The sequence below is a fragment of the Parasteatoda tepidariorum genome, chromosome 11, assembly GCF_982258835.1.
Source record: "Parasteatoda tepidariorum strain Cologne lab strain chromosome 11, Ptep-v5.0, whole genome shotgun sequence".
Classification (NCBI taxonomy): domain Eukaryota; kingdom Metazoa; phylum Arthropoda; class Arachnida; order Araneae; family Theridiidae; genus Parasteatoda; species Parasteatoda tepidariorum.
In genome coordinates, this window is record NC_141765.1 from 27,980,911 (window position 1) to 27,992,781 (window position 11,871).

The 11,871-nt window shown below is 28.2% G+C and overlaps 1 protein-coding gene across 1 annotated transcript in view; it reads left to right on the forward strand.

The window, feature by feature from the left end:
• Tbh (Tyramine beta hydroxylase) overlaps positions 1-8,737 on the forward strand; it is a 49,164-nt gene extending 40,427 nt beyond the window's left edge. Inside the window, exons 11-12 of the mRNA XM_043039066.3 lie at positions 5,313-5,466; positions 8,477-8,737. Coding sequence (XP_042895000.2) covers positions 5,313-5,466; positions 8,477-8,620 — 298 coding nt within the window. The 3' untranslated portion in view covers positions 8,621-8,737. The remainder of the gene's footprint in view (positions 1-5,312; positions 5,467-8,476) is intronic.
• The last annotated feature ends 3,134 nt before the right edge of the window (positions 8,738-11,871 follow it).

Sequence of the window (11,871 nt, forward strand, 5' to 3'; positions counted from 1 at the left end):
TTTTTCGGATATTAAAAAAAAATTCACGAAGAATTAGAACTTAATTTCAAATTTAACTTTGTCAGGTGATAATTACATCATTATTGCAACAATCGATAAATGCCAATCGAATAATGTGTCGTTTTCTTAATTATTTCTACTCAGGTAAACTTTCTAAGCTTTCAAAAAACTTAAAAAGAGATGTTTCACTTCATGATAATTAATTTATTTTATGATAATTAATATTATAGTCTGTGTGTAATATACAATGTGAAGTGAAAATGTTATACTTAGAAACGTTTAGGTTCATCAAGTCAAATTCGGCCATTAGGTCAAAAGCTGTTAAAGCGTTACAACTTTTGACCTACCGTCATGTGGGGCTACTTTGTGCAGGATATCGCAGTTTTTGTACTTTGACATGTAAAAAAACTATGTTAATTCAAACTTTAGTAAAATTTATCGGTATTATATTCATAACTGGACTCAGACGAGTGAATTTGATCAATATTGGCATTATTTGTATTTAATATTTACAAATTATAAGAAAGTAGCCCCCAAGTGGGGCTACTTTGTGCAGCGATAGGAATTCAGTTTAATAATCCTGTTTTTAGTAAAATATTGATATAAAATTGTTAAAAAAGTTAATTGTTGACATTTTTAATGACAAAAACATCAAGATATGCAAAGATATTAGCTTGAAAATAATTTTCAGCGTTAAAAAACCATTTTTTATAAAGAATTTTTTTCTTAAAAAGAATGTTTATTTCAAAACACTTGAGTTTAAACAAAAGGAAACCATATACATTTTTGAACATTGAAATGGATGAAATTTCAAAAATAATAATTATTACATATTCATTAACATTTATAATATTGATAAATTTGAACATAGCATGCTTGAACGAACATGACAGAACTTGCTCTTCAGTTTCTGTCAAAATCACCTGATGTCCTATAAAATATATTTTTATGTGTTAAATCGTTTGATTAATTCATTAGAAAAGCCTTTGTAAAAGAAAAATAATAGTTTGCCAGCACGTTTCACGTGTTTCTAGTGAATTTTATTAGAGATAGTATTTCTGTGAATTTTGTACTTCCGAGAAGCTTCTGCAATCGACATACCACCAGCAACTGCTTGCAAACATTGTTGCAGCTTTTCTAAAGAGTAATCACGGTAGTTTCTTGTTCCAGGTATTTTTTATAACGTCTGACAATTTTTCTGTCGAAAAAAAAACGAATGAAACTTTGCATAAAGTAGCCCCACAGTGCATTTTTTTCATTTTCCGTTTATTTCTTATTAATTTTCAAATTTTTTTAACGCTAACATTATATAATTGTTTATCAATATATAAATAAAAAATTTTGCACTTACGACAATTGTTTAATCAACGTCTTTGCATTTCACAGCTAAAGTTTCCACCCTCACTTTTCGGCGTCCGACGTTCTCGGAAAGTTGTTGACATTGGATAAACACACTCTGAGATTGTTTTAAAATTCTAAAAAAATGTTTACAGTAATAGAGGAGACTTCTATCTTCAAATTCCATACATTTTGAACGTAAAAAAAACATAATGCTGAATAGCAGCGCTTGAAAAGTGCCAAATTCGAATTTGCACAAAGTAGCCCCACATGACGGTACTTGAAATTAGATTATCAATTGCAGCAGATACCAGTTAAAGTTCGAAACCAAGTTCAAAAAAAGCACTATCTCTAAGTAAATATACCATTTTTTAAAAATTATTTTGCATTTTTGACCCGTAAGTTATCGGAACACCGACAGGAAGATGTTAGAAGCCAAATAATTTAGTCGAAATACCAGTTGAGAATTTAGGACCCTTAATAATCTACTTACTTCTTTCAAATTGAGTGAATTACATTATACACATTCATAACAAAGTCTAAAATTTGTAAGAAATCGGTCAAACAGTTTCTGAGAAGTAAAAATTATGAATAAGATCTTAAGAATTTTTATATCTAAGTAATTATTCAAGTAATTTGTCATTTAAAATTACGTATTTTAAGATGACGAAAGGAATTTTAGGCCATATAGTTGAATTTTTTTTCCGGATCATTACTGATGAAAAATGAAAATAATTTTTTGCCTTCGATTATTTTAAGTTAAACGAGTTTTAAAAATAGGTGCAAATCTATTTCTCCCTAGAGATAAGGTGAAATGAAGACAAAATAGAAGTAATATTTATATTTTGTATTTTATTTTCTGCTGTATAACGATACCCTTCATTCTTAAGATAAAGATAACGGTTAGTCGGAGCCGTTTTTTCTTCGACATTATTTACCATTATCGCAACTGAATAGTCTATCTATTCACATACTTAATTTAGAGTCACTATTTAAATGTATAAATGATTATTTATCGCGTAACAATGCATTTTTAACGAGGTTTTATTTACTTTAGAATTTTAATTATGCTTAATTATATTATTGTGATAAATATTTATTACATTTAATTAAAAAATTCAATTAAGGTATGAATGCATAAATTCCCGTTTTATCTTTGTTTTGTGACACTCACATTAAAGATTAATTAGAATGCGATTTTTACTACTTTTCCTTTACAATTGAGTATTTTTTTAAAAGATGCTGAAAAACATAAAACCATTTCATTAAACGGGCTTTAAAAATAGTTCAAAAATTTAATTTTTTTAATAGTTTTTGTCAAGATTTAATCATTAATTCGAAAAAAGAGTTGAATGACAGCTTTAAAAAATGCAATTCTTTTGGTTGTTTTTCTTTCTGAAAGCAAATATCATACAAATGGTTCCAATGATAAGAAAATAGAATGTCCAGCTTTTAGTGAAAAAAAAAGAAGAAAAGAATAATTCTAAACTTTGTCAATGAGATTCCTAGGTTCAGAAGTGCATTAAATTGTTAGTTTTTAGTTTTTTTACTCATTTACAACGGATTTTATTATTCTAAATTGTATATTTTAAAATTTTCATGTAATTTAAATATAATTTTAAAATTTCGTCGCATTACAAATAATGCAAAGTAATTTAATAATTATTTCATTTTAATTTTATTTTTATCAGTTGTAGTGGGTAAATAAGTTGGCAACAACCACAGGTCACTTGTTGGACATACTTATCCGAATGGATTATTTAAATGAGCGATTTAGGATAGTATGTCCCACATAAAACGCAATCCACGAAAAGCGAGGATATTCACGTAAACAAATCATGGTACCGTTGTTCTTTGACAGCACAATCAGTTCAGCAATCGGGACATAGTCATGCAATTTGTTAGAACCCGCAGGAAGATGGTAATTGCAACAGGATGGAGCCAGTGCCCATATATTTAGGTCAACCTTCTCCTCCCTTAAAGAGTTTTGTTTAGGACGACTTGCTTTCCAAAGAACTGTAGCCTCCGTAAATGTGGACTTGTGCCCTATAGACTGTTTCTATAAGAATATTTTAAAAAAAAATTGTGTAGCGTAAACCAACCAGTGAAGGAACACTACCCAGTAAAGGAAAATTTCATATATATTGATTAAAAATAAGAATTTGAAAATTTTTCTTTAGATTGATTGGTAATAATAGCTTACTGCCAAACAATAGGAAGTCATCCAGCAATGTTTTGGATTACCTGATCAATTAGACTTCTCTGGAAAAATTTTTGAATTTGTTATTATCTCTGTAACACATTGTTTCCTTGAAAAAATTATAAGGTGAGTATTTGTATTTATATGTTTGAAGTGGAATTAATTGCATGCAATAGTTTTATTTTTCTCATTGTGAAAAAGAGAATTCAAAATATAGTTATTGAAGTTGCATTTTACTTTTTTAAGCATCATAGCATAATAAAGGACTGAGATAAGGGGGTGTTTATTCACTGGATCACCAAACGATGAAAAACCAGTGAAGGAACAAGTGTTTCTTTACTGGGTTTTTTTCTAAGTTAATGAAAATAAAAGATAAACTTTAATTTTCTTGTACCTTTAGTGATGTTCCGCATCAAAAATATGTTAAAAATACGGAAAACAACTTCTAACCAGTGAGGGAACAGGCATGCTCCTTTACTGGGCATAGATTTCCCAGTGAATGAACAGTATGTGTTAATATGTTGACACTTTAATTTTCAATTCATGATTACAAAAAAAAGTTAACATTTTCCAAGTATTTATATGTTATAATTTCGAGAATAGGCTTGTTTTGAAATCTTTGTAAGGCTTATAAATTCATAAAGAGCATTAAAAAATAACCAAAATTAAGTGTTCCTTTACTGGGAAATTTTGTGTTCCATCACTGGTAAGAGCTGTTCCTTCACTTGGTCTTCTTACTACTTGTTATTTGAACCTCCAAAACTTTAAAACAATATTATGTAAGTTCTCTACAATGTTTTTACATAATTTACAATTAGTAACAAATATGTTAACACTGTCACTTAACTAAAATTATGAATTTTGAAATTAATATGATTTTTTTAAAGGCAAGCGAAGCTTAAGTGTTCCTTCACTGGTTAGTTTACCCTACACAGATAACCCGACATCCATCGCCGAACTAAAGGAGAAAATCGAACAAGAGTTAAAAACATTTCCCCCACAAATGTTGGTCTCACAATCTTGTTAAGCTGGCCAATGCTTATGAAAACATTAATGTATATATAAATATTTCTTTTCTCAGTTGTCCATGCTTCGCTCCTCTTGGTTACGTTTTATTCGGGATTAGTTAGTACAGTCAAACCTCGTTATAGTGAACACGGTTTTATAGTGAACTCCCAGATATAGTGAACAAAACGTTCACTCTCGTGCCTTGCTATACACATATAATGTTATTTTTTGTGGATATAGTGAACCAAAAAAAGAGTGGACGTTGGATATTACGAACTTTTTCAGTCTTCGACTTTTTCTTCAAATTTTTTCTTCTTCATTTTCTGGTAATTTTGAAATTTCTACATATAATTCATATACCGATTTTTAAAGCAATCTATCGAGTGAGATGTAGCCATTAGCACTTTTTCTTGTTTGCTTCATTTATCTCAATTTCTCATTCCTAAATGAAGATCATCCCTAAATTTTTTGTACGCAAGACGAAGAGTAATAAAAATAAAATTTAACACATTTTTTGTTACTATATATTGCTTTATAGTCATTTTTGTATTTCATTTTATTGGTCATTTATTTAAATAATGTATAATACAAGGAAGGAATTCAGAACCATTAGTTTAAATTGTTTGCGGTATGGATATAGTGAACTCCCGGTTATAGTGAACCAAAATTTTTGTCCCTTGAAAGTTCAGTACAGCGGGGTTTGACTGTAATACCAAATATTTCTTTAGGAATTATATTTCAATCATGTCTACTTTTTTTTATACAGATATAACGACGAAATGACTTCTGAATCAAAACCAGTTGAAGAAAACTATGAATCGATACATTGGAGTGAAGGAAATGCTGCGTTTCTTAATCATCTGTACTCATTTGCTCCATTGTCTATGCAATGTAATCGCTCATCGGGAGACAGATTCCCTGTATGTAACACTATTTTATTATTATTATGACAGATTATAAAGCACTTTCATAAAAACATTCATTTACAAAAAGTACTATTCTTTTTACCTATTTGGAAATTATTAATAGTATTTAATTAGTACTTTTAGGATTAAATTATCAGTTTTCAGATACTTATATAAGAAAATCCTAGCTTTACATAAATTTATTCCTCATAAATTTCTGCTTTGGGTTTAACAATAGACAACATCGGGTTTAAAATTAGACTTGGATAAAAACTGCTGTTGATTTTAATTTTTGTCTATTTTTCAATTCATGAATCTGGAATTGTATGAAAAATGAAGAATCAATAGCTAATTCTGTACATTATATGTCATTTTAAAAAGGCATTTTATTTCATTTATATTAAATAGATTCCTCTCCCTTCTTTCGAGTAAAACTTCCTTGAAAAGAGGGAGGGTTGACCCAGTTGTCACTAGTAATTTAAAAATAATAGTATAAATATTTTATTAATTATAATGGCGTGAAAAAGAGTAAAAAAACTAAAAATATTGAAAGAATATTTTCTTTAAAAAATATTTAAAAAATTTAATTTCTCAAAACTGAGAAAGGCATCCTAAGTCTCTCCTCCCTTTTAAGTACCAAACCATAAATTACATAGCATTAAAGCCGGGATAGCCTGGCCGGTAGGGCGCTGGGCCAGTGTCCGAGAGTTCGTGGGTTCGAACCACGCCGGCCGAAGACTCCCCGTAATTGGTGACTGGTGCACGCTAAATCTGTCGAGTCACAAAGTGCTCCATGTTCCCATAACAAATCAAAACCTTTGGGGGTACTGGATTGGAGATCGACCGTTCTCTGATTCAGGTCAAAATTAGGGTCTGTGGATGAATGAATGGATATATGAATGGGTCCGACCTATAAGCGGATGTGACGTATGGGCGTGGCAGAAGTCGAATTCTTGGTCATAAATGGCGCCACTGGAAAACAAGAACAATCGCATCCCTCTGCCTAAAACAGGCATACGTCAACAGCAATATAGTATTAAAGCATTTCCGTTGGTCATCAAATTTTTATTTTTTGCCAAATAGTCATGATCCTGTTCCCCAAAAAGTTGTTTTCGAGAAAGTTTTTTTTTTTTCATCCATAGAAATTGATTTAAAATTACTGTACATTCGTAAATTAACTTTTTTCTCTTTTAAGAAAGTTTAAACTGAAATGAACTAATTTAAACCTATATTGCAATATTATTTATTAACATTATAACGAGAATTGCAAAAAAATAGATAATAGCGATTTGAATTGAATATAATGTAAAAAACGTTATTCAGTTTCTTATATTTCTCATACTTTTGGCTCCTGCCTTTTTTTAATAATAACAAAGTAACTATTCTAAGTTACTCATATTACGTTATTTCTTCGTTTATAGGTAGCTCGAAACTTACACGGATAAAATAATGCAGTAATTACCTTATTTAAGACCATCTTTTTGCTCGAATATTTCGAAACACATTTATGTCATTATTAGAAGACTGAATAGGTCTCGTTTTATGGTTTCAGAAAAGGACAAAAAACGTTGCAGGAAATATTATATGGGTTCTATTAACAAATATTGGCAAATCTCTAAAAGGAAAATAAGTGGATATTTTATACTAAAAGAAGCATGTTTTGATCTAATTATTGAGTTGTAAGAATTATCAACATCTTAAAAAATCTGAATTAAATTGAAGAAATAAATGTTTAAATGAATATTTTTCTTTTCAAGAAATATTTCTTTAAAATGAAAAAAAAAACTTTTAGGTTAAAGGTATATTTGTTTTTACTTTATGACTTATTGTTCATTATTTTTACATTGTCTTATATTCTAAAGTAAAGGTCTTCGTCAATTGGGGACAATGATGCAAAAATCCCAGTTTTTGAAAATGCTGTAGTTTGGGGGATTGAGCCCAAAATTTTAGCGAATATTAAGAATTTTGAAAGTTAACAAAATTGATTTATTTCCAATATAAATTGAGAGATTAATGTATGCAATATGACAGCTGCGTTATAAAAAAGTAGCATTCGCATCTGAGCATCTTGATATACCTCAAATTTAATAATAGTGGGTTTCAATGGTTTTTTTGTTCCATAAATACTTTACTTATGTAATCTTGTAATACTTTTTAAAAGTAAATTTTTAAATTAAATATTTTTGACTTCATAAATTTATTAAAATATGCTGAGTATAATTATTTTGAAATGAAACGTTTTTGGCAAAATATCAGTTAAAAATATATATATTATTAAAAAAGAGAATTTCATATTCTAGCGCAAGATGTTAAAAAAAAGGCATAAAGCAAAATCTTATTAACATTAAAGGCACAAACTCAATTAACATAAAACTTCTTGCTTTTTCAAGGAATTTCATAACAAAAAAATTCAATGTTTGTAAGCAAATTTTTTGTTCTTACCCTACAATATTTATATTATACTAGTTTTATTTATTTCTTATATATTCTATATTTATTTATTATTTCTATATATCAGGAGTTTTCAACTTACATGAGGCCGTGGTCCGCAATTAAAAACACCAGTCAAATGGCGGGCCGCAACTTTATCAAAATTTTAACTAGGACTCTTTTATGTTTGAAGAAACATTAAATATTACTGTCAGATTTTTATCAAGTTGTACAAAACAAAAGTATTGAATTACAAATTAAAATTAGAAGTAGATTTTTAAGCAACATACACGATTATTTTTGTACTTGAATAAATATTTTCTTGGATGCGAAACCTGAGAAATAATTTTTTTTGTCCCTTTGGTTTGTTAAATTTCAAAGAAACGAAGAAATTAGGTTTTTTTTTAAAGAAAGAAAAGTATTTTAAACCCATATAGCTTTTTTAAGAAAATTGTCCGCAAAAAATGACAACTAATATATTTCACAAAAAAAGGCTTGGCGGGCCGCCAGTTGGAAACCGCTGTTATATATTATTTATTTATTTATTTTAATTAAAAAATTATATTGATAATATTTTTATTACTTTATTTCGAAGGGCTATTGGAATGGAATTCAAAAACCATATGTACTCTATCCACTACCACAACCTACTAGAAAATGCAAAAACAACTTTAAAAAAATGACTAAAGAAGAAGAAGAAGAGGGGGAGGAAGAAGAAGAAGAACAAAATAATATGTAAAATGTTTATTACTTTACACTCGTTGTTATGGCTCTTATCATTCTAAGCTCAAAATGCTTTCAACTATGATAGAAATTGTATTTTAGTTGAATAAATGTTTACAATTCATGATCCTTCTATGCATGTGTTTTTTAATAATGACATCGCTTTTCAGCTACTGTTACAGTTCGAATAATCGCAATTTTTCGAAACTCTCTTTCTCAAAAAATATATTTTTTCGTTTGTCTCATTCTTTAACTGTTAGTGCAGATTAAATACGTGGTCACGGGTTCCAAGTGTTTCAGTTACAAAAATTAAACAATGAACTATGTGAAGTATTAACTCTTTCAACTTTTAGGAATATATAAGAATATTTTATTACGATGGGAACAATAAGCGCCCAAATATTCTAGTTTGGTAACCTATGTTAAAAAAAAAAGCTTTAAAAACCTTTAACTTTTTAAAAAAATCTCTCTTTAGTTTTGATTTGTAAGCGGAGTTTTCACTCGAAGAAAGAAAAAAGATGAATAGTTCAAGTATTTATTTTTTGTCAAAAGAAAGATATTTTCTCTATTATTCGTGCTATCATTTGAAATTAGCCATAATAATGATTTCATGTATAATTTTAAATTATAATAGCAACGTATTTATATTTTGCATCATTTTCGAATTATTTTTATTCAGTAAGCTTCAAAAAAAAAAAAAGTAAAATCTTGATTTTGTACATTGAGCTTGAAATTTGCCTTTTTAAAAGAAATTTTTAAGATTAAGGAGCCGTTGATGCAAGAGCTTCGAAATATTTTGCGAGCATATTGTTTCATTGCATTATTGTATACAATAAATATTCAACAAAAATTTAAAAATATAATTTCAAAGTTAGAAGAGGGGAGGATCACTTACAAACCTTTACAAAGAATAAGTGCTAATAATTTTTTTTTTTTAAAAAATTAGTGTTTGATCTTTTTGTAAAATTAGCTTTTTACAAAGTAATGTTTTTAAAAACCCTTAGTGTAAATGTTTGTTTTAGAAAATTAATGCAAAGTATATGCAATTACGAATAGAAGACAACATGAAAACGTGGATAATTTTTTACCCAATGATTTGGCTCAAACCAACTATAAAACATTATCCCTGATCTGCATGGTTCATCTAAGGTTTTCCTGTTATAGCTATAGCTTTTGAGTAACAAAATCAGAAACGAAAACTTCCTCTTTTTATTTATTTATTTATTTTGAATAAACGTAACTTTATTTGAACTGACTTAGTTTCATAACACTTTAAGTAAGGAAAGCAGCTGAATTTTGCAAACTAGTATCTCATTGCGGTTGAAATTTTGAAGATCTGAATCTTAAATTTACCTTTTTGATTTTTTCAAACTGAATCTTTACTCGTAATAGACAACTAGTCGTGTTTTCATTTTGTGCCTTAGCTAAGTTAACTTTTGCCAAACTTAAAGTCAAAACGTAAATATTTTCCTCATAAAGGCCTCATTTTTGCTCTAAATATAAGCAAATTCCCATTCTGAAGCATACGAAAAGGTTATCCCTTTTTCAAACACACACAAAGCATAGATTGTTATCCAATAGAATCGGCTGAACCTCTTTCCTTGCTTTGGTGATCACCTTACTTAAGAAGCAAGTATAAGCATTCAAACCAAAACAGTTAAAAAGCTCCACCCCATTCGATTGTTTCTTTCTATCCAATTTATTCAAAGATACCTTGATGATCTTAAGTGGACAAATGTTTGAACAGAACTAGTGTGGACACAGAATTGTAGAGCTTTTGTGAACATGTCAATATTAAGCTTTCTGCACCGAAAAAAAAAATATGATCAAAACTACAAGAATATGTGAAAATTTACCGTATTTCTGCCTTAATTTGAACAACAAAAAATTTTATATTTCTTACCTAGGAGATTTGGTAATGTTTTTGTAATGTAATTAAAAAAATATGGTTTTATAATATGTGATAAAAATTTTAAAAATGCTTTAAAATTTGGTAATTTTATCATGATATTTCAGAATATGGCATAAAATCCAATTATTCGGATAAATTTATTTTTCTGTTTTATATTCTTTACTAACTGTGTGGTAATAAGAACTATAATTTTGAAAACCAGAATCCCCGATAAATCGTTACCATATGAGCGGAAAAATTGCCAAATGAATGATTTGAATACCGCATATTTTGGTTTTTATTACCAGAATTAATGTTATTAATAACATTTACCAGAAATATTATTACCATACAGTACGGAAATTTGACAAGAATTGTTTTTTCCGTGCATAATAATAATTTGCGTTGATTACTAATACATCACTTATTAGGGTATTTCTTCACAAAAATTAAATTAATTTTTGTTGTATATTTTATGATTTATTAAAAAATTTTTCTCCATATTTGGACTTTAATTCCTTTTTATAGAATATAAAATTCGGAAAAAGCTTAAGCCCTCAATTTAATTTTTCCTGAAAAATGCTTATTACATATAATATCGTACAATCATAACTTTTTATAAGAGTCATAAAATATTTACTTCCGAAATTCTTCTAATACCTCGTGTTTTTCAGTTAATATTTAACATTGATTTGTTAAACTACTAGATAAAATAAAAATCAATCAATTTAATTAACAAAGCAATATTTATTTTTTACAAAATGCATATTGAAACTAATTTAGTTGATTGTCTTTGAAACAGCTATTGTTACAGCTGTAATCTAGGTCTAATATTTTTCTTATTTTTAATATTTTTCTTATTTTTAATATTTTTCTTATTTTTAATATTTTTCTTATTTTTAATATTTTCGTTATTTTCAATATTTTTAAATCTTTAAAATTTTTCTAATATGCAGAAACCATATTCCCAAAATATGCTATGTTCACCGAGACATTTAAAAAAAAAATATATGTTCTGATATTAATTCACTATTTTTAAACAACTATGGCATTTTTTATGGGATTGACGCAAATATTAATCTAAGGAAAAGGCGTCTAATGAATAGAACTAAAAAGAAAACCTAACTATGCGAAGTTTTCTTATAACCTTCCAAACTTATAACTTACACCATTAGTCTTAGTACTCAGTCTCTCTTCACGAATTTTTCGAAGAGATGTAAATGTTGTGATCACCTGATTGGCTAACATTTAATGCCGCTAATTCCTAATTATTTTTTAGCTGACAAGGAACCTGGTTCGAGTAAAGCTTTCAATTCCGCGTTAGAAATTGTTTCCTCGGAACGTTTTTTAATCATCTAGATCAGAATCAGTATTTA